Source organism: Fusarium graminearum, chromosome 1 (genome assembly GCF_000240135.3).
Source record: "Fusarium graminearum PH-1 chromosome 1, whole genome shotgun sequence".
NCBI classification, from domain to species: Eukaryota; Fungi; Ascomycota; class Sordariomycetes; order Hypocreales; family Nectriaceae; genus Fusarium; species Fusarium graminearum.
In genome coordinates, this window is record NC_026474.1 from 4,451,971 (window position 1) to 4,476,318 (window position 24,348).

Genomic DNA, 24,348 nt, shown 5'->3' on the forward strand with positions numbered 1-24,348 from the left:
TTCCACTGCTGCTGCCTCTGCCACTGTAGAAGCGATGTTGCTGCCATGTAATTGCCGACCGAGACAACAATGCAGATGGCTGAGAAATTAAGGATTGTGCCGTGAGAGGGGTTGTGCGCTCGCGCATAGATTTTTGAGGCTTGATGGCATGACATAATGGAAATACCGGCGTTCCAGGCACACCATTACTGACGGTTTGCTTCCAAATCTGGGTTTGTCGCTGGGTATGATTCAACCGGACATTGGAAAAAAGAATGGGAGTCGTCGGCCATCTCGCACTGAGTTCTGTCACAGTACGTATGGGTGTCGAAGCGAATATTGCTGGAGAATAGTTGGACGAGGTCCCCAAGCAGCGCCCGATCACAGATGAGGGGATACCCTTGGCCATCATTCCAGCATCATGGTGTCTGACTGAAGAACAAAAAGACACAAGAGCTGGGGTACGGCAAAAAAAACCCAAAACCAGGAAAACTTTAGGTTGCAAGGTCTGGAATTGGAACCAGAGGACGGGCGAAGACAGGACGGAGATAGTGAGCAACAGATTCCGTCACAGTCGATTCATGCTAATCAAGCTGTACAGCACCTTTTCATGGCCCTGCAGAAAAGTCACTCCATGACGCGCCTAGCCGACTGCAAACAGCGAGCCAATCGATAAGCTCCGATAAGCCACACAAATTTTTGTTCAGTGCGGCCGAAAGTCGAGAAACGCACCCCACCGAACAGACCTTTGAAAGTCAGGTTGACCTTGACGATTTTTTTTTCCGTTTGTGACAAACCCCAAACAATCCTTCTCGAAGCACGTCTCTTGCATCTTGATCCCATAAATCTTTGCGGGATATCTATCGGATAAATTCAAAAATGCCTGCGCCAACAGCACTGAAGCAGGCCGAGAGTGCCCCGCTCGCCAACGATATTTCGCTCCCAGTTGAGGGTAAGTACAGAAAGTCTGAATGGACTGTAAATTATGTTGCATGTGTCTGACTTGTATCCAGGTGCCGATGAAGAGTTTCTGTTAGATGCGCCTGGCGCTGAGGATGCCGATGCGAATGTCCTCGTGCCCGTCGAGGATAGCAACGATATGCAAATCGACGAGGAAGGACGACCTCGATTTGCGCCCGCCAGGGACATTGTGAGTGCGAATTTGCGCCACTATATCCTACTCATATTCTTAACTGCCTTATTAGGATCCCGTCACCAGGGTCGAGACACGCAAGATTCCTATCCCTCCTCACCGAATGACACCTCTAAAACAGTCATGGACATCCATTTATCCACCATTGGTTGAGCACCTCAAGTTGCAATGCCGAATGAACATCAAGCGCAAGACGGTCGAGTTGAGGTCATCAAAGCACACTACCGAGTCCGGAGCGCTGCAGAAGGGAGAGGACTTTGTCAAGGCCTTCACCCTGGGCTTTGATGTGGACGACGCTATCGCCCTACTACGACTAGACGACCTTTACATTCAGAGCTTCGAGATCAAGGATGTGCGAACGATGCATGGCGACAGCCAAGCCCGTGCTATTGGACGAATTGCTGGAAAGGATGGAAAGACGAAGTTCGCTATCGAGAACGCTAGCAGAACACGTATCGTTCTGGCCGATAGCAAGATTCATATTCTGGGTGGATTCAAAAACATTCACCTTGCTCGAGAGTCAGTCGTGAGCCTCATTCTCGGAAAGCCACCCGGCAAGGTGTATGGCAACCTTCGAACAGTTGCGGCGAGAATGAAGGAACGTTTCTAAAGGACAAAATCTGGCGAAGGACTTGGGTTGCTACAAACGGCGTTTCGGGTGGGCAGCATTATGATCTTGAATTTGTGAACCAGGGTTACTCAGTCAAATGGAAGAATGGCATAGTATGTCGATAACGATAAAGATAGAGATGAATCGATTAGTCGCTCTGCGGATACCCACCATCACCACAGCCAGCAATGCGTGATTATACCTACCTAGTAGTTGTAGATACTACCCTCTACAATCAGATCATGTCTAATACATCGCGGTAAGGCCGCGCCCTTTGAATATCAAACCACATCTTCGGCGGTATAAGCGATTAAAGATCCATTCTGTCACTGTCCTCTAGAGATGAGGGGTGGGACATCTCGGGTCTATTGTTGGCCCGCAGTGCACCTTGTCATGAGATGATGATAGGCACGGACTCAGATCAGTTCATCTGCATCCATGTCTATCAGAACATATCAATTTTCATCGGCCGACTTTGGAAGCTGACCGACAATTAAATGTAGCACAGTAGATTGGTGTATCTTTTGTAGGAACATCATGTCTAGTATCTTGACGAAGTGGGAACGTGGTTTAATCGGCATGAAAGCGAGGTTTTGACAGTTCAATTAGACTAGACCACCAATGTATAGAGTAGGCCTTGCCGTCATGCACCTTGTTGATATGCAGCCTTCCGGAGGCGCGAGGCATCGTGTTGTTCTCATTATACATACCTTGTTGACTTGGCTCCCGATCGGGACGGGAACTGTCCAACCGGAAGACGTCCTCAAGCCGACACGACGAGACTGGGTTGCGATGAGGCGGGCAACGGGCAAGATGAGCCCGCAGCGCCGGGAATCAACGGGAGCGAAGCATAATCTGATAATAGTTACATGTAGTTGAGTTTGATACGTGGAGACATGCCCTGCATATTGACACAGAGAAACAGCTTAAAGTATAGCAGAACAAGATGTTCGTGTCTACATGGAGATACCAATGATGGTGTTTAGATTACCTACGGCGGCGTACTGTCCGTTCTGACTTTCTCGGTCTCGGTGCGGCGTTGCATCGGCGGGCGTGAAATGTGCTAAGGCGGCAAAAGGGTGACTTTTCCACATGAATATACATGCATTCCATGACCCATGGACGGATCTGATGCTTGACACGGAAGCGAGCCATGCTAACCATGTTCACTGTCCAGTGTGCTGCTATACGCCAGGACCCTGGTATTGCCTCTTGTCGGCCGTTTGTTGTAGTGCATGCAATAGGTTATGGATCTCCAGAGTGAGCGGCGAGCCATTGAGATGGTTTCTAGCGAGGTGGGCGTGGGATGGGTTGGATCTGGGCGATTGTGAAGCCTCCAAAGGTGGGACCAGTCCAGGGGAGAATCGGACCCCTCCTCTAGCCTCTGGTCGAATTGACCAAGGGTAAGATATTGTGAGATCATTTTCACCCCTCTAACGTCAATCGGTGCCCCACCTCGTAGGTAAATTTTGGTGAGAGACATGGAGGAATGTGCAAGTTGAGAGATGGGGAGGGCGATAGGTACGTAGGAGGCAGTCAGTTTTTCTCGTGTCGACCGTTTACTGGATCAGAGAGAAGTGGTAGGGATTAGCTTCGACTTGTGTCAGTCTCGATCGACAGATTTCCTCCTGCTTCCAGGAACCATTCATAAACACTTTGTCCTCCCCTCTTGTAGCCAGCCTTTTTCTCCCTCTTCTCTTCCATCTTCATTCCATCCATCACCCTCCTATCTCACAACATCATTTTATCTGCCTACCAGACTGGTTTCTGTTGGCTCCAATTGTGTCTGATACATAAACATTTTACCTAAGGTGAGCTTCAATCATGCATGATAAAACAGTCACAGCTATTATCAATGCCCCTCATCTCTGTTTCAAGCATCCGTGTCGACCTAGCAATCGATAGCACAACACGGGAGAGCAAGCTACCTACACCTACACTGCACCTCAGCTTAGGTTGAGCTCCCCCCCCCTCCCCCTCCAACCCCTCCTCCACCTTAACCACCCCTCCCTCACCGATTGGAAGAAAACCCCCACCAAAAATTCCTGAGAGCTGGTTCAATTCGGTTTGGGTTGGTTTTGGTATTGGTTGTGATGAGCAACAACAACCAGCCAGCCGCTGGGCGCTGTTGAGGCATATTCCACCTGCTGGGTGACGCGCACTGGCGCCGCTTTGCCCAGCACTGCTCAGCTCGTCAGGCGCGGTTGCTACCTGTCTTAAGGTACCTTGACTGAGGTGTGCATGGTACTGCCCGTTGAAGCGCCGGCCGTCCCATCGGTAGAACCTTCTACGCCCTGACTGCTATATAATTTCTTCCTCTTCCTCTTCTCCTCTTTTTCTTTCTCTTTCACCTTCATCCTTCACCTTTTATCCCTAAAGGCAAAAAACTAATCCAACAACCCACTTAGAATACATACCAACAAGTCAACATGGCTATCAAGAAGGTCTTCGCCCGCTCCGTCTACGACTCCCGTGGAAACCCCACCGTCGAGGTCGACGTCGTCACCGAGACTGGCCTCCACCGTGCCATCGTTCCCTCCGGCGCCTCTACCGGTTCGTCACGACCTCACCTGTCCACCCTCCGTATGCACTAGCTAAGTTTACAATCATATAGGCCAGCACGAGGCTTGCGAGCTCCGAGATGGCGACAAGTCTAAGTGGAACGGCAAGGGTGTCACCAAGGCTGTCGAGAACGTCAACACCGTCATTGCCCCCGCTCTGATTGAGAAGAACCTCGATGTCAAGGACCAGTCCGCTGTTGATGCTTTCCTCAACGAGCTCGATGGTACCACCAACAAGACCAAGCTTGGTGCCAACGCCATCCTTGGTGTTTCTCTGGCCGTTGCCAAGGCCGGTGCCGCTGAGAAGGTAAGCTGCAGATATACACCGTTCCGTTTGTATTTCGAACCATTGTGCTAACGTCGTTACAGGGCGTTCCTCTGTACGCTCACGTCTCCGACCTCGCCGGAACCAAGAAGCCCTATGTCCTCCCCGTTCCCTTCATGAACGTCCTCAACGGTGGTTCCCACGCTGGTGGCCGCCTCGCCTTCCAGGAGTTCATGATTGTCCCTACGTACGTGCCCTGATTCTGCAAGCGAGGTAACACATTGCTGACGCGACTACAGTGACGCCCCTACTTTCTCTGAGGCTCTCCGCCAGGGTGCTGAGGTCTACCAGGCTCTTAAGGGTCTTGCCAAGAAGCGATACGGCCAGTCCGCCGGCAACGTCGGTGACGAGGGTGGTGTTGCCCCTGATATCCAGACTGCTGAGGAGGCTCTCGAGCTCATCACCGACGCCATTGAGCAGGCTGGCTACACCGGCCAGATGAAGATTGCCATGGACGTCGCCTCCAGTGAGTTCTACAAGGAGTCCGAGAAGAAGTACGATCTCGACTTCAAGAACCCCGAGTCCGACCCCACCAAGTGGATCACCTACGAGGAGCTCGCCAACATGTACTCTGAGCTCTGCAAGAAGTACCCCATCGTCTCCATCGAGGACCCCTTCGCTGAGGACGACTGGGAGGCTTGGAGCTACTTCTCCAAGACCCAGGACATCCAGGTTGTCGGTGATGATCTGACTGTCACCAACCCTCTCCGCATCAAGAAGGCCATCGAGCTCAAGTCTTGCAACGCTCTCCTTCTCAAGGTCAACCAGATTGGTACCCTGACCGAGTCCATCCAGGCTGCCAAGGACTCTTACGCCGACGGCTGGGGTGTCATGGTCTCTCACCGATCCGGTGAGACTGAGGACGTCACCATCGCCGACATTGCTGTCGGTCTCCGTGCTGGCGAGATCAAGACCGGTGCTCCTGCCCGATCTGAGCGTCTCGCCAAGCTCAACCAGATCCTCCGCATTGAGGAGGAGCTCGGTGACCAGGCTATCTACCCTGGTAAGGACTTCCGCAAGTCTGTTAACCTGTAAATGATGGTTACCGGATGGGTGGAACAAAAAGCCTTGTGATGATTATGATGCCTTTGGGTCTTCAGCCAGGACGCGTGAGACCATATACCAGGATGGCAAATTGAAAGTAATAGAGGCAAAAATAGTAAAAGCCAACTGATCAATTAATTAAACTTTGATTGAAGTATGACATGCCGTTCCCCTTGGTGACTGTGCCCAATGATGATCGGTCTAGTTTCCATCTTCCATGAAGATATTTACCTAGGTAGCTATAAAACGTTCTCTAACCGTTTGATGGTAGTCTAGATGCTACATTGTATGGAGGCTTTGTTGTGGCTTGTGCTGTGGTGGCCACAGGTGGCTGTTTCTACAGCAACAAGGTCATTGGCGCATCGTTGAATCAACATTATGCGACCATCCCACTTAAATCGTTAGCCCTTCAACAACAACCACACTGACCGATTGCGAGTGTTTGGCATAAACGAACACCTCATTAGAGGAGATACTAACCCATCATGTCAGGCTCAGGAGACCTCGTCGACTTCGACTTGATTGAAGGCCAGAAAGAAAACATTCAGTCCTTGCCAGGCGGTCGTTCAGCAAAGAAACTCGCCCAGCTATACTCACCATCACCACTTCACAAGCAATCGACACCTACCCCTTCGGATACACGCAATGTCAACGACTGTATCCGTGCCGAATTTGAACAGGAAGTTGAAAACATCGCCGAGTCAGACGATCCCCTCGACGTCTTCGAGCGTTATGTGCGATGGACACTAGATGCCTACCCCTCAGCACAAGCAACACCAGAGTCACAACTTCACACTCTGCTTGAGCGCGCAACCAAGACTTTCATCGGCTCAGCACAATATAAAAACGATCCTCGATATCTTAAACTCTGGGTTTATTATATTCACTTCTTCTCTGAAACCCCACGCGAGACATACATGTTTCTTTCACGCCATGGAATAGGAGAGTCTCTTGCCCTCTTCTACGAGGAGTATGCTGCCTGGCTTGAGGGTGCCGGTCGATGGGCACAAGCTGAGGAGGTGTACAAGCTGGGCATCGAGCGTGAAGCTCGACCTGCGCCACGCCTCTTGCGTAAATTCAAAGAATTCGAGGAACGCGTTGCGCAGCAGCCAGATGTTATGAACGAACCCTCGTCTCCGGCATTGCCCGCCATGCGACCAGCACTTGCTTCCAAGGTTGACCCTTTTGCTGCTGCTCGTGAAGCAGACCCCCAAGCACAACGATCATCAAGTAGTGGGGCAGCAAAGCCTGCAAAGGCTAAGATGGCGATCTTCTCCGATGCTGATGCTCAACCCTCTGCCATGTCATCCATGGGCGCTGGGTCAAAGGGCTGGGATAGTATCGGTTCACTAGCGGACCGAAAGAAAGAAAACACTATAGAGGCCAAGCCTTGGGCTGGAGAGACGCTGCAAGCTGGTGGAAAGAAGAGTGCAGCCCCCAAGATGTCGGTGTTCAGGGATGCGGTAAGTCAATCCTCTTTCCCCTGATTCGTCCACATGTTGATGATCATAGGACTAATGTATGGTTATGATTTGTTATGATTGAATAGTCCCTTTCGCAAATTCAGAATATCGTTGTTGTTCCGTCAAAGCATCAGATCTCCCTTCATCCGCAAACCGGGAAGAAGGAGCGTGTTTTTGTTGACCTCGCAGCTATTTATCCAGCTCCTGAAGAGATTGGCACCGAACTCAGCTTCGAGGAGATCATGGCTGCGAATCGTGGTTGGCTCGGCCACAGCTGGGAGGACGAGACGTTTGATAAGAACCTCGTCTCTCGACCTGCTGTACCTCTTGAAATTGAAGAAATCAGCAATGGTATGGGAGAAAAACTGATGATTCATCAAGATGCTGTTGACAAGATCTCTATTCACAGAGACTCTGGTGATAAATTGATGATTCGCCCGGACCCTGTGGATAAACTCGTTGTCCATCAGGATTCGTCCACCAAGTTATCAATTCACAGGGACAATGTGCAATATGACGAGAACGGCAGAACTATTGAGCAACCTCGAGCACCACGCGGCAGTAAGAAGAAAAAGATGATGGAAGCCAACGAGACCCAAATCAGTAAGTCAGCCTATCCAATAAGCACCATGATTAGCCTAACAATTCAATAGTCAAGGCAAAGCTCGATTCGCCCTCCAGGCCGAAGCTCAAGAAGAAGAACACCTCTGAGCCTACAATGACACTTCACACTAAGGCTGCCACTGACGATATTTACGATATTTTCAACGCACCTCTGAAGCCTGCTTGTCAGGAAGAAGAAGAGAGCACCTGTGAAGATGATTATGAGAGCGACGATAACTACACGAGTGATGCAGAGAGCACTGGGACCACAAGGCAGATTGATCCCAGTGAAGCTGGTGACGACGATAACGACGAGGACGTGAAAAGCCTAAGCGAATGGTCGGACTTTACAACACAAAAACACATCCCTAGCCTTGATGTAGAAGGAAATGAGGACGGAGATACTCAGGCATCTGGTCTCATCGGCACCACTACGGCAGAACATGGACAGGAGTCAACTGAAGCTCTTGACAACATCGATGGCCAATCACGGAATGAAGAAGATGATTATGAAGATGAGGGAGATATCGAAACGCCTGTTTCAGAGGGCTTCCCTCCTCAGACTCGAACAACATTCGTTCCGATCCCGCCTGAAGATTATGAACCTCCTACACGGCCATATAGGGACCCGGCCGAGGTGGCCAACAATCGATTACCCTTTATGACTCCTATCACGGAAAGGACTGAGGTATCTTTAGATGTGACGATGGAATACAAAACTCCTTGTAAGAGAGAAAGTTCCATGACTATTGACGAAGAGGATGAGGATGAGGATGAGGAGAGCTCGGATTTGGAACCTCTCAGCAGTCCTATTCGAGATATAATCAACGGTGCCATTGCGGCGCCGAAGATATCGGCACCTTTGGCCCCAAAGTCTGCCGGTCCTCTAGGAAAGGCAATCCCTTCCAAGTTTCTCGCACCTAAGGGGCCTATCATTAGAGAACCGCAGTGCAACCCAGTGGATGAGGCGGTTCGTTCAGAGATCATTGCCAAGATGCTGCCCCCGTTGAGCTCCTACTCTGGGTTTTATGATCATCGAAGTGAAAAATACGAAAAAGGGGGCGAGATCCGCAGATTCGCCAAGGCTCTGTCCAAGGCCAACAAGACTGGTGATAGGATAGGGCCTGTCACCGCCCATGTGACGATCGAGTTCCCTGATATCCAGTCTACTTACACGATCAAAAAGGAATTGGGGGCTGGAGCTTATGCCCCTGTCTACCTTGTCGAGAACTCTGCTCCAGGAGCCGATGAGAATGATGAGAACGCTATCCCCATGATGGGCAAGGGCGCTTTTGCTATCAACCATCGAAGTGAGATTGAGGCTCTCAAAATGGAGAACCCTCCTACACCGTGGGAGTTCCATATGATGCGTCTGGCTCACACCCGCCTGGGCCCTCAGCATCGTGCTTCTGCTTCGTTATCTCATGCACACGAAATGCACCTCTACCAAGATGAAGCATTCCTTTTCCTACCCTATCACCCCCATGGCACGCTTTTAGACGTTGTCAACTTTTTCCGAGCTGAGCCATCTGCAGTTATGGACGAGCAGCTGGCCATGTTCTTTACCATTGAGCTTCTACGGACTGTCGAATCTCTACACTCCAAGAGCGTTTTGCATGGAGATCTCAAAGCTGACAACTGTCTCCTCCGCTTGGATGCACTGAGAGACGATGGATCTCTGACCAGCCAGTGGAAGGCCGACGGAAGCGGAGGATGGTCGTCTCGTGGCGTTGTGCTCATTGATTTCGGCCGCGGTATTGACATGCGTGCTTTTGTCCCTGAGGTTGAGTTCATCGCAGACTGGAAGACTAGCGCACAGGACTGCGCCGAAATGCGAGAGGGTCGACCCTGGACATGGCAGATTGACTATCATGGTCTCGCGGGCACAATCCACACACTTCTCTTCGGTAAATACATCGAAACTATGCGTTGCGATCAAGGTGGACTGAGCAAGTCTCGGCGCTACAGGATTCGCGAGAGTCTCAAACGCTACTGGCAGACTGATCTCTGGTCAGATTGCTTTGAGGTTCTGCTCAACCCAGTAGCAGCGGCAGCAGCTGGTGGCGAGGAGGGAGGCAAGATGCCCGTGCTGAAATCCATGAGGAGTGTCCGAGAAAGAATGGAGACGTGGCTAGAAGCCAACTGCGAAAAGGGAGTTGGCCTCAAGAGCACTATGGGTAAGCTTGAGGCTGCCTTTGGCAAGAATCGCAAATAAGTGTAGCGGCTTGATTGTCTACTATAGTTTCGTGGTCTGGCGTTGAATATTGGTAGAGGGAGGTGTCGGTTGTCTTGGGCGCATTTTCTGCGTATGTTGAACTTCCTTTGTTTTGAGAGATGCATGATGAGCAATACCCCTTTGATGAAGAGGACTTTAGATCCGGATGAGCTTTATAATCATAGTTTATTTCAATATGAACCACGTAACAAATCAATCGCAGACCGCAGGTTCAGGTGACTTTTAGCCGTATTTAAACCAAGAAAAGATGAGTAGGACATTTTGTTCAGATAAGTAAAGCGAGTGGTTGAAAGAGACGGTTACGATTAATATATTGTCCTCTACGGCCACAAACAAACAATAACGCTGCTAATATAATACAAATATAGCCCTCATAGGCTACGCATGAGTTAAAAGACTTCTACTCGCTCTCATCTGACTCGTCCTTCTTCTTCTTCTTCTTTCCACCTTTCTTAGTCCCCTTCTTGGCATCCTGGGCCAGTTTACGATCGACCTGATCTTGTATCTTGTTCCGCTCTGATTCGCCCTTAGATTGCAACTCTATCTCAAGCTCCTTGAACTCATCGCTCTCGGCGTCCATGCCAACAAGACGTTCCAGAAGCTTGATCTCATCGGCCCAAACCTTTTTGTCCTCAACAGACTTTCCATCGGCGCCGGGACGATCGATGGGCGTTTCTAGAACCATGGGCATGCCGGCGAAAGGTGCGTGGTTCATGATGCTGTGAAAAGCGCGGAGTCCAAGGAAACCCGTGCCAATGTTGGCGTGGAGATCTCTTTTGGAGTTGAACGGGGCTTTGCTGTCGTTGACTAGAATTCCTCAACTACTATAATTCAATGGAGTATAGGAGATAAAGACTTACGATGAAAGGCTTTGAGGTACTCGTGGCCGACGATCTCGTTAAAGGAGTCAAATGTTTTCTTGAACGCTTCGGGTGTTCTCAGATCAAGCCCTGCTGCAAACGCGTGGCATGTGTCAATGCAGACACCCACTCTTGACTTGTCTTCAACCAGCTCTATGATGTCCCTCAGGTCCTCCCACGTTGAACCGATAACATTGCCGCTGCCAGCCATGTTCTCGAGAACCGTGACAACTGTCTTGGTGGCCTTGTGCGACTTGTTGAGCTGCGCCGCGATGCGTCCAATGGCTGCAGGTCTTGCATCGCCACCTGTCGAACCCGGGTGGAAGTTGTACAGGCGAATACCCAATTGCTCGCAGCGCTGAAGATCGTCAACAAAGGATGTATAAGCTTGGTTCGCCTTGTCTTCATCCGCTTGCGCCAAGTTGACTAGGTATGAGCCATGAGGGAGAGCGTGTTCGTTTGCGCTATAGCTGTGGTCTTTACACAACGAGATAAATTGGTTCTTTGCTTCGGAATCGAGAGGTGGGTTTGCCCATTTTCGCTGCGACTTCAAAAAGAGGGCAAAGGCGTTTGCGCCAATGTGGATGGCATTTGTGACAGAGTTCTGAACTCCTGAAGTATAAATGTCAGTAAATGAGCACGAAGTACAGAGCTTGAAGTGCATGTACCTCCTGCAGCACTAACGTGAGCACCAATATGCATAGCAGGCTTGAGCGTGGAAATAGCAGTTCGGTCTGCCAGGGGTGTCGCATCTTCATCTTTGGCCTTGGTTTTGCGTTTCTTGGCCGCCTTCACTGCTGGAGCCGGGGCTGCGTTCTCCGGCTCGGCTTCAGGCTCAGCCTTCCGCTTCGTGATAGCCTTTGCGGCAACAGATTTTGAGGCTACTCCATTGGCGTTCTCGACAATCTTGCTGGCAGTCGTGATGGCCCTGGCCGCAACTTTCGCCTTGGGCATCTTGTCGTCGTTGTGATCTTCGTTGTAGTTGACCGTCTGCTTGTTGCGCAGGGAAGTACGGACCATCTTGAATTCGGAAACTTTGGTCAATGCGAATCGTGCGAAGATTGTCGTGGAACGAGGCATATGTTGACTAAGATAGAAAAAAGATCGTTGGAAGTCATCTGTAAAGAGTTACTGTGTGACGCGGTTGACACGGTTCCTCCCTGAAATTGCCGCGCGAGGTCACGTGTACTGAATTGATCTCCTATAACGAATATAATTCAATTAGCATCTCATCGTGGTGCATACCCAATACTTAGGTGGATATAATACTGATAGTTCACACAGTAATACAAATCACAAGTTTTATTAACTTATACTGATACTGAGCGCCTAGCCCAAAGACAAATGAGATTAGAAAGCTGACGCACGAAGCCAATCTGCTCAGCTGCAAGTGAACAGTTTCCTACCGTTCGTTGCCCACGGAAACCCATCCAGAACTTTTCCAATAAGTAAGTACATAGTAAAATTAAGCAATAATCTCCATCTCAGTCTTGCGCTCAACTGAAAACTGGTCCTTGTATGTTTCCCACAACTTCTCAACCTCTTGGACATAACGCTCGTGCAGCTCATCGATATCCTTCTGAGCTGGCTGAGGTCCATGAGCCTTGTCGACTCGGATGGGCCGGCCCATCACGATGTTGACTGGCCGGCGGTATGGCATGAGACCAACATCATAATTCAGCACACCACGACCATGAAGAGCCGGAACAGTGAACTTGAAGACCTTGAGAAGGATCATCTGGATGCGGTGAACGATTGGGTGTGTCTTTGGGCTTAACTGGTCGTAAAGATCGTTCTCGCCAAATCCAATAACAGGAACAAGGTCGGCTCCAGTTCGGAGGGCCATCTTGACGAAGCCCTTACGGCTTTTGAGGATTAAACGAAGGCTGCCTGGCTGAGCCTCGAGCGACTCGCGTGCACCCCCAACAACGATAGTAACAGCACGGCCTTGGCCATCGTTGTTGGGTCCACCCTTGGAAAGCAGATTCCAGATCGACTCCTTCGACACTGACTGCAGGCCAAGAAGCATGATGTAGTCGCGATAGAAGGGGAGGCGGAAGTTGGAGTCTAGAGTAAGTAACGTGTTTGTGATCCCAGGGAAGAGCTCACGGAATCCAAGGGCATTGGTACCAAAAGCGGCAAAGGCACCATGGGAAATGATACCGTGGGGATGGTATCCAAAAATGTACTTCCTATCGGTAGGCAGATCGTGCGTTTTGTGCAACTTCATGGGGAAATATCCAGCGAAAAGTTTCCACAACTTCAGGCTTCGAACCCATTCTGAGCGGTATGTCAAGTTGCCATTAGTACCGGCAGTTGATAGAGCAAGATGAATTAAATAAGGGATAATAATAGGCCAGGCAAGTGGGTTGGCGCAAATCAACCAAAAGGCCGAAACCAATGTGGCAATAGACATGCAATGAAACAAAACTGCTGCTGTCTGAGACCGTCGCCTCATGGGTACTCGTAGAGGCGCAAAGCGGATTCCTCCAGCGCGCCAGCTCGCACTTTTGAGGTCCTTGGGCTGGGCGGTGATGGGCAGCTTGGGGTAAGTCCAACCATCATCACCTCTACTATCTTTCGCGTCTCGGTTTGCTACGACATCGGCGTAACTTTTATCGAGATCATCTGTATCTTGGCTTTTGCCGTCATTTTCTTCCCCTTCGGCAGCAACTTCGGCATAGCTTTTTGCTGAATTATTGGCATGTCCGTTGTGCACTCCATTGGGCTTGTCATTAGACATCCCATTAGTTGAGAGCATCAGATCATCAAAGTCGGCATTGCTGGTAGAGATGCTGGAATCAAAATCACGGTCTGGCATCTGAGGTCGCTCCTGGCCATTCTGCAACCGAATTGTCAGTTTTTATGATACAGTTCCTGTCTATGAGTATTTGATACGTACGTTCCCGTTAATCATATCCTGCAATTGCGGTTGATCCGACGCAGCCGGCTGGTCGTTTTCCGGGTTGGGAATCGTCGTCACCTTTTCATTTGACTCAGACGGGTACACGCCTTTGGATTATTAGCAATTCTTCATGCACGCAATTGGTGAAGCCTCAAGCGCTGCATTCGCGCCACTATCGACCGCTGGCCAGGCTCGTCGTGGTCTGCAATCCGCCTGAAAGACAATGGATCAAACTTACCATTCAGGGTGGGAATACCACCATCGGCAAGGGGGTTCGACATGATGCGCAACGTACAGTAAGTAACCAAAGTGGCTAGCTTCTCTGTTACAGCACAGCGTCAAGATAAAAGAAATATCCCGGTATGGAGTGGAGGGGTCGAGGAGAAAAGGAAGTCAGAGTAGGTATGGGTTGAGGGTTAGGTGAAGAGCGGTTGGCCATACACACAGCCACGTCACAGACTGATATAATGAAAGGGAATGACGAGACGAGGAAAAGGCAAATCAGAAGAACGGTCTTGAATCGGCGACAATGACACTGGCTTTAAACGCCATATTCTCGTCTTTGGTGGACCTGGGCCGCTTTCGTGTTGTGTTATGCAAAAGCTAAGCTATCAATGATGACGTCGTATCACAAGCAATGTTTTACAGTATCTTACTGGTCTGACACGTGAAATCAGAAGCTTCCATCTTCCATTACTTCGGTCAGGGGGGGCTCACTCAGGCAGGAGCTCCGCTTGCGTAGCCTGTCTAGTACCTATTATTACACTTACACAGTGTATATCCACTCTTATTGTAGACAGTACTACCTTGGTACCCAGTCCGTAAGTGCTTGCTGAAACTCCAAATTCCAGGCGAGCCTCGGTATGGGACTAAGGTAACACTGGAAACCAAACGCGTCAGATAGCAACATAGGTAATCAACCCAACATACCCATTTTATTTAACAACTTGCAGTATGCACTCCGTACGGTTCCGTGGCCTTGAACCAGATGGATTCTCTATATACAAAGACCTTCACTTTGCATCACTCTTCCCATCTGTATTGGTAGACGGACGATTCCAGATGCTATGAGGCACACTGTCTGAACAGGCAATAACATATGATACACGGAAGAAAGGGGAAAAAAGTTCACAAGCCGGTCGTAACAATCCCGTACCCTTTCTTTTGGCGTGGAGGTCCCTACCATCCACAGAGACAAACAATAACGGAGGAGAATAAAAAAGAAAGAAAGCATGCTCCCATGACCCCAAACGCCTCCAAGAGCACCATGCCAAATACTCCCCAAGGCAAAAAATAATAATATGAAGGTCGTCTCAGTGTAATTTGCTTTACAACGACTAGATGCAACGGCGCTTGTCCTCCTACACTTTGGCGACAGCCGCTGCCGCGGCGTCGCGCGTTTCAATTTGTTGTTTCAGGTCCGCAACCACATGGTCTAGAGTCGAAACCTTGTCTGTGAGCGCCTTAATCTTCTCTTCCAACGTCTGAACGTATGCCCACACACTAGGATCACTTTGAGCAAACATGTTTCCACTGTCGTTGGTAGACTGTGCGCCGCTCCCGTTCCGCGTATGAGAGAAACCTGTCGAGCCGGGTGCAGCAAATTCAGGGTGCGATAGTCCAGGAAGTTTCGGCCGAGACTGATTGTGCGGCGATTGTAGGTCCGATGCCCGACGTCCAAATTGCGCTTGTTGCAGCTGCTGAGTTAAGCTGGGTGAGCGTTGACGTGCCAAGTTGTTAACTTCATGTCCCTGCACTCCGGGACTTAAAGGTTTGGGGCTCTCTGTTATACCAGTCTGGGAATACATGTTCGCATTGGCTGCCGCAGCTGACGAGATCCCAGCATTAGCGTTGTGCCCGGCAATATTATTAGCGACAGGCTGCGACGAGTTGGAGTTCGTCTGGTTTTGGTTGACGTTTGGGGGATACAGACCCCCAGTTCCAGGTCGGGCACCTGGAGGTGGATAAGTTCGAGCATGCGCGCCGTAGCCATCAGCTTGCGCTCCAGCGACATGCTGAGCTGTGATGCTCGGCAGGCTTTGACGTCTCAACTCTTCTTCGTCGGCGTTATCATATGCAAGTCCAGACATAGCTGAGTCGTCAGCTTCAGCAATACTGTTCTCCAAATCGTTGTCGTCGACAAAGCTACCCATACTAGATCGTCGTCCTGCACAACCTCCAGCCCCTTTAGAGTGGCGAGCAAGAGCGTCACCACGAGCAAACTTTCGATCGCACTTGGGGCAGACATGAGGCTTCTCGCCAGTGTGCAATTTACCGTGTCGCTTCAGATCGTGAAGACGGCGGAAGCGCATCTGGCATTCGGTGCAAACATAAGGCTTTTCTTGGCTATGTGTCAACAAATGACTCTTAAGATTGTGATGGCGCGTGAACTCGGTGTTGCAGTAAGGGCATTTATGCTTCTTGGAACCTGACGAAGTGGGAGACGTCTGACCAGGTGTGGGCATTGGGAAACTCATGCCTCTTGTAGGAGTTTCTGCCAGATTGCCAGTAGCCTGGAGAGAGCCGGGGTATGACAACGATCCAGGCTGGTGTCTCTCTTCCTGCTCGACTACTTGTTGCGATGATTGTTGATGCTGTTGTTGGAGAGTATCAACTTTGGTCGCGTCCACGTCCATTGGGGTTGGACTCTCTGTGACAGGCACACCAACCAGGCTGTTGGTGCTGTGCGGACTCGTCGCACCGTGCTCTTCAACCTGGCTCGTCGCGGTTTGCGCCAGCGACACAGGATTTGATGCCTTTGGAGATGGGTCCATAGCTGCAGTTGGCGCCAGCTGAGGCGCGTCAGCAGGGCGGCTCATAGCCTGAACACCTCCAGACATGAGTGAAGTTAAGACCCTGTGGCCAGGGTTGTCGCTTGTGGGTGCTGGGCTTCGTGTCCCGTCGTCGTTTTCGTCGGCTTCGCGTCGTCGGCGCTCGTCCTCAAGGGCAGCCGCCGCAGTCAAAGGCGTCGGAGAAAGGCTAGACGCGAGAGCCAGGCGGGCGGACTTGGCAGGTGAGCCAAGACCCAAAAGACCCTGGGACTGCGCGGCGAGAGAGCGCGGCGATGAAGGAGACGGTGAGCGAGGCCGCTTGAGTAGCCTGATAGCAGCGTCCTCTGAAGGGATGATAGCAGGAGGGGTCACCTCTGTGCGCGTTGAGGGCGGGGGATCGATCGCGGTAAAGGCGGAGGCGTCCGATGCCATAGAGGCAACTGTGAGCCAAGTAATTGGAAAATTCAAAAGTGAACCGGATCCAACATGCGATCAATTTCGAAGTTTCGTCGTCGCAACAGCCTTTGGTCAAAGGCACATATCGGGGCGTGATAGATTAATGTGTGGCTGGAGAACGTGGCGAGAGCTGATATTTTTTCCCCGGGTTGAAAGGTCAGAGAGGCGAGTGAGGCAGCAAGTACTGGGTGGGCTGGACGGGTTTACGCAGTGGGCAGTGAGTGGCTTAGGCGAGGAATGCAGGAGACAGAATTGAGGCTCGACGAACCGGCTGTAGCATGCAGAAACCACAGTTTAAGTTAATTTGAAAGGGGAAAAGTATACGGTAAATTGAACCGTGAGAATGGTTGACGGTAATGACGATGTAGTACCGGAGGAGAGTTGGTGCAAGGTAGAGACAAGACGTAGACGTAGAGGGAGGTAAGGTAAGTGAACAAGGCGACCGATGAGAGAGATGCGAGGCGAAGATGAGCGATGGGCGATAGTGAGGGCCTCTGAAAGTGGGCAAGTGGGTGATGGCATTGTATGATTGGTTCGCTGCGTAAAGAGTATGAGCGAGTGGGGTACGTAAGAGCGAAAGAGCAGTAGCGGAAGTGTGAGTGGGCGTGGATTGTTGACAGCTGCCGGGCTGGTTCCTTCTCAACAAGGCCTGTCCTCCACTGTCTCTCAGGTGGGATCGTGCCAGAAACCTGGTAGGCAAGTAACACCCTGCCACCTATCAGAGGAGCCATGTACAGAGCAGGTACGTAGCAGATACTTCTTCATCAGAGCTCAGGATGAGAATGGGAACGAAAGTTACCAGCTAATCAACGCCAACAAGCTTGATACGGAAGCAAACTATAAATAAACAAATAAAAACCTGAAACATATAACCTCGCGAATACCAGCACATGATCGAACATGACAACGAAACAGATATCCGCATAGACGGTACGGGTTCAAGACCGGGATTCTATTCATAGGGACCAGCAAAACATGCCAGTGACGCGACAGCCACTGAGATTTAAAAAGGTAGTCAAAGTACTGTACGTGCCTGGTTGGGAACGGAAGAAAAGACAAACCACAGTTCACAGCCCAAAGAAAGAAGCAGCGAGAGCAAAAACGGACAGAAGTGGGGGATGCGATTACGTTTCTGGTATGAAGTGACGGGCTAGAAACGTGCTGGGGAGAGGTCTAACTGGAAATGACTGGTTTTTGTTTCACGGTACTTTGACGTCAGGTACCGTTACCTGCAGTCTGGTCTGGTCTGGTCTTTGGGGAAACATCGAAAATGTTCAACCAGCCAAGGGAGCTGGGGAGCTTGTCTTTGGTCCATTGACGGGCAGACGGGTTGTTTCGTTGTGCCTTCCGTAATCGCAATTCTACAGGGCCATCGTCGAAGATGTTTTTATTGGTGAACCCTTCGCGCTCCTGCGATCAAATCGTTGAAGTTGGATGGCGAGATGTCACTCCTATAGGGCAGACTGGGGAGTATCCTTAATAACATGTCTCCGCAAGGGATGGACGGGAAACGGGAGGAAGGCAGGAAGGTCAATATGGAAGTTACAGACCCTCCCTCCTCCTCCTCTCCCGCCATAGTGGAAATGACGACGGGTGCTTCTGTTCTAGCCTCTTCACAGGTCGACATGGGCATGCCGGTACTTTGTTGGAAAGTACATCTAGCCCTCGGATGACCCGCTGACTACCTTAGGGTCCTGTAAAATGACATGATAAACAGGTTCCACGACGAGGCGACATGTCACTGCTCTATCGTAGATTCAGAGGCGGATCGAGTGAACTTGAACAGTAGAAACAGAAAATGGATAAGAATAAAAACAGGAAACAGACATTACTGTAGAATGTCAAAGGTTTACCCATCACTCATTTTAACCGCGATAACATTCAATTGTTCGCCAACAGCAAGACATGGGCACTATAGCTCGAGATTTCACAGTACTCTCTGCAACTCATACTAATAACCTTTAGTTCAACTGTTTTCTCGCCAGACGAACCATTACAGCTGTCCCAGTCAGTCTATTGCTACGCCCCAGCTGAAGGCTCATCCACATTCTCTACCTACTACGCAACGCTACGTAGCAATTACTTGGTACCCTGAGCCACGACAGGCAGGTCTTGAAGGAGTCCTGCTCAGGACCGGGGGGCAACACAGCTGAACCAATCCTGGTTTAACTTCCCTCAGGTGAGTCGAGAGGTGGCGGTGCACTCAAGCATTAGAAATGGGGCCTCAGATCCATGAACCTGACAGACGACCCGTTAACTTTGTGGCACCCCCGGAGATGCTTGGCTTAGGTGTCTAGGGTGTGTGTGGGAAAGGCTAGGAGTTTCTATCACTGGTTGGTTTGTTTATTGGATAATGGTGTGGCTGATCCTAGCAGGTCCTAGGCCCTGTCCCCCCTTGCTCCGCCACTTCCGTCGTCACTGATACCTTTTCTGTGTTCTCCCAGACGACCTTCACAGCCCGTGTTCAAGAGGCTGATGAATGAATGACAGGACAAAACTTGGAAGTCTCTATCAAAGCTTTTGTCGGATCGAGATACGCCACGTTGTGCGCCACTCTTGTACAGAGGGAGGGCTCATGTATCCGCACGACTAGGCCATGTTCTGAATCATAGACTCTGTTTCTTATTGCCATCATCATCATCATCATCATCGCGATCATATCCTAACAAAGCCGCCTCATATCAAGCAGCAAGCCAGTATCCGTAGCCAAGTCCAATATGCCTCGGGAAGGCTTCAGATTATGCGCTGATCTTACCAGCAATTCCCCAGTTCTCAAGGCTCTAGCGCCATTTCCACCGTCAACGTCACAGTGATCACAACAATCCCGCCCACTTGTTGCTGTGGCTGTGAGACATTGAGCTTAGGTAGCTTCGGTTCACCGGAAACGACTGGATTCGCCCGGCGCTTGTCACACATCCTGGAGCTTCCTCCTCGTCTTTTCTTCCACGATTCGCAATTTGAACATCAAACTTGTTGGCAGGTAATTTCGTCCATGTTTGTTTGTCTTGTCTCACGCTTATCTGCGGGAGCGAGAGCTGCTGTGTTCTATAGTCTGTTGACCTAGTCTATGTTCAGTATGCGGATACAGGCCCAGCACTTTAGTCTAGGCATCCACTAATCTGCCTTCATTGAATCCGTATAACAGTTTGCTTTCATTGTTCTGTTTGAGACTTTATTTTATTTTATTCTATTATGAGGGTATGCCCACACTAGCTTACCTTGTGATACCATTGGCATTGAACGCATCGCATCACCTGTGCAAACAAGGTGAGGATTTATTGGATTGTCCCCTTTACTTCAGCTGTCAAAGATATGAGGATCAGCCTATCAAGCTTTCTAAATTGTCGTGGCGTTTCTGATAGTAGCTACAGGGTAATAAGCCAGCCCGCTCACAGCCATTATGTGCTACCATAAACAAGCCCATAATAGTTCGACTTTCTATGAATGTGTTACTCATTCGATCTGAGTAGATATATGAGCTTAACAGTAGTTCTTCTTTCTATGTGGGAGTATCAGCCCTGTTTCGCCGAATTGTCATTGCTTTATGTATCACAATCATCGTACAGGTTCTACAATATCACTACACCGACCGCTACCCGACAATCACACAGTTCAAGTAGACCAGCCGCCTGCTGCAACTAACACTGCGTTCTTCGTCAACCTCTTGGTATTATTCTTCAAAGTCGTAGCTAGTTTCTTCTATTGGGATGAAGTGTTAATGATGCCAAAAGAGTACCATGTTTCGTGTAATGAATGGTGCTGATGATGTTTATCATGACCAGCCCGTGGTATGGTCTAGCCCATGTCGACTGTGTCAAGTCAGTCTATGGCTTGGTTCATGAGTATGGGCACTTAGATCAAGTGCAGTGTGTGATTTCATTGTAATGCTGGTGGAACACAGGTCTGGCCTTGAGTGTTCATTCCATCGAGTACGAATCTGAGTCATTATGGGCGGCATATGTGTGGTATCTGAACAAAATTTATTCCAATCGTCCCACTCTAAGCCATGGGACCGCTTGGTCTAGGCGTTCCACATTGTTCTTCTTCTTCTCCCTTTCTTCTTTATGCAGAGCCGTTGTCCTAACCGGCAGTTACTGTAGGTTGTCTTAGTTGAAACACCATTGCGCCATCCACGAACTAGATGTATCACATTCTCCCATCTGATTCGCATCAACGTCTTGCTGGCTGTTTCAACATTTGATTAGTTGTCTATCCAAGAAGAGTGTTCGTCTTGTCAGTCCACCAAGATCATTTGTTAAAAACGTTTCGTACCCTTTTCAGTTGCTACTGGTAGGTCATACCACTGGCGATTCCCGATATCGTGCATATGTGTCATTGAATAATCGGAAACACACAGAGTAGTTGAGGCCTGAAACATATTATCATCCGCTTCAAAGTTTCAACCTGGAGACTTTAGTAGATCTGAATCGAGTTGTTAGCATAGTCTCACATTCGACAAGCACATGTATAGGGTATGTTATGTGCCATTTAGAAAGTAAATATAGGTTATCCGATAGTGAAGCAACAGTCCTTTCTTTACTGCAAGCTTATCATATAATTGTGTAGTATATGAAAAGGTTCTATTATATGTCCCTATCTATTTGGTTTCCAGAAAATGTACAGGATCGACTCATCTAAACGGTGTACATCCAGACCATTGCCAACACTACTACAAAACACACAAAGAAATTGACAACATGCAAGGAAACAAATCGACAAGACCATCATTCTCTATCCTAGAGCAATATTATGGCAATAGCTATAAATATCGATAGACAGTGAAACTCTCCTATGACCAAGTAAGACCTCGATCTCGACTATCAACCGGCGTTAGAGCAGTATCTTGTGACAGGACTTGGCCGGTTAGAATCTGGTTGCAGTACTACGCTTCAGCAACAAAAGATGAGCGTAAATTTGTAAAATTGAAAACGACATCAGATACACTTTGGTTGCTCTAGATTGCCGGTCTCGCGTCTGCTAAACGATACTGGGCAACGTGTCGATCCGTGGTGATGCAACTGACATTGAATATAGAAAAATGAAGAGATTAATAGCATCACATTATTTCCATATACGCCATTGTCTCATATTCTTAGTCCACGCGGCACGGAATCAACTACTTGTCACTGCGACAAAATGAAACAATGTGGCGGCGGTCAAGTCAACCACAAGTAGCCTATTCAAAAGAGCTGACGTGTGCTACCGAGTCAGAAATATCAATCAGACGGATCGCGGCATGAATCGAGAACCGATCTACCTAGTCGACGCAAGGGACTACAATAGGAAAAGTGGAGAGATGAGAAAGGAGAACCATGGACGAATAACTTGATGTTTTGCTAATTAATGAACAAAGAACCATGCCTGTATATGGAGCGGTCAGTATTGTTGCAGTACTGCATCTTACTGTCAAGCTCATATCTCTTTCCAGATCGAATGAGTCTGCATTTATGGAGCGGTCAGTCTGGCCGAGACTCGAGCGGCTGCTAAAGATGGCATCACTGGCGTGAAGGACAAAGAAGAGAAAACAGCAATTCACAACAAACAATGGATATGTTTCTTTTGGACCTTTAGTTTTGCAAGAGGCAGGAGAGACAAATAAGAACCAACCCACCCGGCGGCGCGAGATCAACAATCAAGATATGTGTGGTTAGATTAGCGTTCTCGCTTTCAATGATGCCTGGGCCAATCCCCTGTATCGTGGGCAAGAAACGGTGATGCCGACCCGACCTCGATGTTATTAGGTTATGTCTGGAGTAGAGGCAGAATACATAGTAGATCTGTTCAGACGTCGAGAATGCGGTTGATCGTCGGCGAGCGAGTAAGCATCATAAGACTGGTATGAATCTGAATCATAAATGTTTGAGTTTGCTATCGAGCCTCATTAAACATTTGCTAATTGTAACGATGAAGACAGACAGGTACGCTGTATTGTCAACGGCAATAGGAGGTGTCCGTAGATCATATCCGTACTAAAACGAAGATCATGCTTATTGTTGGCGGCTATCAATCGAGATGAGTCTGTTAGTACAGAGTACAGCTCGTTGCTATGATTGGCTTTGCTTTTATTATCAAGCTCGAAACAACTAACGGCCAGCCAGACGGACTCTGGGTTCATTGGAGCTAACCACAACAAGGTAGCACAGCTGTCCGATACTGTAAATTAGCGGTGCGAGCTAACATCCGGAAACAAATGTAGCTAGGGGTTTTCGCTACTGTGAGTTTCCCCTGAATAATCTGGATGGATGAAGCTTTCTGTATCCGCATAATAAGCAGAACTGGCGGATGTCGAATCTCCGCACCTTGCTAAGGTTGGCTTGTATTAATATCTCGGCCCAGTGCCTGTTGGATCTTCTTCCCTGTGATATGTGCTGTGCTGAGTCTGTGTGTTTGTGGTGAAATGAGATTCGTAAGCAACGGGGACTTGGACTAATGATGGAGACCTCTTGTTCATTTCGCCCATGATGAATAGCAGATCTGGCCAACGTTTGATCGATAGCATGCACACATGAAAGACAATCAACTGAGCAAAAGCTGCCTGGCCAAGACGCACCAGTTTTAAACAGGCGGAAAGCCAAGCATCTGACAATCCGCGCTTAGACAGTGAAAAAGGGGGCCTGTGCCTGATGCGTGGTACGTAGCACCCCCGCTACTGTACGAAGTACCGTATCGTGTGGTTCTATTTGTTCAAAGGGCCGGTTGTTGTGATAGTGATGAGAGAGTAGCGGTATAGACTGTGTCGTCGTCGTCGCAAGCCAAATAGTAATAGATCCCTCTAGCAAGGAACTAATCGTGTCTAAAGCTGGAAGCTCGCTGGTCTAAAAGAGTTCAAAAGACAGGGATCTACTCATCGCAATTTATGGCATGACGACGACTGGACGACAACGGCACCAGGCAAATGAGCTGATACAAATGACAATGCATTCACCTCCACACACAAACAAACACAAAGCCTTTAATAATATGTGCTCAGCCATGGGTGGTACGTAAGGCGTATGCAACCAGCGACGGGCCAAGGAACCAAAAAAAGAGACTGGTTATCACCGACAGGTGCAAATTGTCTTGGAAAATCTTGATATCGTCTCAGGTGGAAGAAAGCGAAGGTGAGATACCTACTTACCTAGGTATATACGTACTAACTTAGTACTCTGTAAGTTACACCTTTCTCAGCGCGAGTAATGGGCAGTCAGGATATAACTGTCGATCCTATCAATTTCTGGAATATTTCCAGCAATGAGGCAGCAGGTTCTATGAGCGATAAAGAAACAAATGAATGCATTGATCCTTCCTTTGTCTTTGTAATAAGGTTGCGATTTTTTGGCAGGAAGGGTGCGTGACTCGTTTTGGCAGGTGTCTCTGACTGTGCCTGGTTCTTGAAATTGAAA

At 49.2% G+C, this 24,348-nt stretch overlaps 7 protein-coding genes across 7 annotated transcripts; 3 read left to right on the forward strand and 4 right to left on the reverse strand.

The window, feature by feature from the left end:
* Positions 1 to 767: 767 nt before the first annotated feature.
* FGSG_01345 (uncharacterized protein) lies at positions 768 to 1,907 on the forward strand. The gene is made up of 3 exons (XM_011318833.1): positions 768 to 931; positions 993 to 1,129; positions 1,185 to 1,907. The coding sequence occupies exons 1-3, from the start codon at positions 859 to 861 to the stop codon at positions 1,740 to 1,742; spliced, it is 768 nt and encodes a 255-aa protein (XP_011317135.1). The 5' UTR covers positions 768 to 858; the 3' UTR covers positions 1,743 to 1,907.
* Positions 1,908 to 2,343: 436 nt separating this feature from the next.
* Positions 2,344 to 2,897, reverse strand: FGSG_11935 (uncharacterized protein; the record flags this gene model as incomplete). Its single annotated transcript, XM_011318834.1, has 3 exons — positions 2,344 to 2,352; positions 2,453 to 2,643; positions 2,738 to 2,897. 3 exons carry the CDS (start codon positions 2,895 to 2,897, stop codon positions 2,344 to 2,346), a joined length of 360 nt encoding a protein of 119 aa, XP_011317136.1.
* Positions 2,898 to 3,446: 549 nt separating this feature from the next.
* On the forward strand, positions 3,447 to 5,838 carry FGSG_01346 (enolase). The gene is made up of 5 exons (XM_011318835.1): positions 3,447 to 3,553; positions 4,151 to 4,295; positions 4,357 to 4,610; positions 4,673 to 4,815; positions 4,868 to 5,838. The coding sequence occupies exons 2-5, from the start codon at positions 4,172 to 4,174 to the stop codon at positions 5,661 to 5,663; spliced, it is 1,317 nt and encodes a 438-aa protein (XP_011317137.1). The 5' UTR covers positions 3,447 to 3,553; positions 4,151 to 4,171; the 3' UTR covers positions 5,664 to 5,838.
* Positions 5,839 to 6,098: 260 nt separating this feature from the next.
* Positions 6,099 to 10,143, forward strand: FGSG_01347 (uncharacterized protein). Its single transcript, XM_011318836.1, has 3 exons — positions 6,099 to 7,135; positions 7,222 to 7,738; positions 7,789 to 10,143. The coding sequence occupies exons 1-3, from the start codon at positions 6,158 to 6,160 to the stop codon at positions 9,951 to 9,953; spliced, it is 3,660 nt and encodes a 1,219-aa protein (XP_011317138.1). The 5' UTR covers positions 6,099 to 6,157; the 3' UTR covers positions 9,954 to 10,143.
* Positions 10,144 to 10,374: 231 nt separating this feature from the next.
* Positions 10,375 to 11,854, reverse strand: FGSG_01348 (uncharacterized protein; the record flags this gene model as incomplete). The annotated part of the gene is made up of 3 exons (XM_011318837.1): positions 10,375 to 10,781; positions 10,835 to 11,446; positions 11,503 to 11,854. 3 exons carry the CDS (start codon positions 11,852 to 11,854, stop codon positions 10,375 to 10,377), a joined length of 1,371 nt encoding a protein of 456 aa, XP_011317139.1.
* A 235-nt stretch (positions 11,855 to 12,089) lies between these two features.
* Positions 12,090 to 14,310, reverse strand: FGSG_01349 (diacylglycerol O-acyltransferase 2A). Its single transcript, XM_011318838.1, has 3 exons — positions 13,978 to 14,310; positions 13,737 to 13,846; positions 12,090 to 13,676 (listed from the first exon to the last, which is right to left on the reverse strand). The coding sequence occupies exons 1-3, from the start codon at positions 14,018 to 14,020 to the stop codon at positions 12,300 to 12,302; spliced, it is 1,530 nt and encodes a 509-aa protein (XP_011317140.1). The 5' UTR covers positions 14,021 to 14,310; the 3' UTR covers positions 12,090 to 12,299.
* Positions 14,311 to 14,677: 367 nt separating this feature from the next.
* On the reverse strand, positions 14,678 to 16,971 carry FGSG_01350 (uncharacterized protein). Its single transcript, XM_011318839.1, has one exon. It carries the CDS (start codon positions 16,940 to 16,942, stop codon positions 15,101 to 15,103), a length of 1,842 nt encoding a protein of 613 aa, XP_011317141.1. The 5' UTR covers positions 16,943 to 16,971; the 3' UTR covers positions 14,678 to 15,100.
* Positions 16,972 to 24,348: the final 7,377 nt, after the last annotated feature.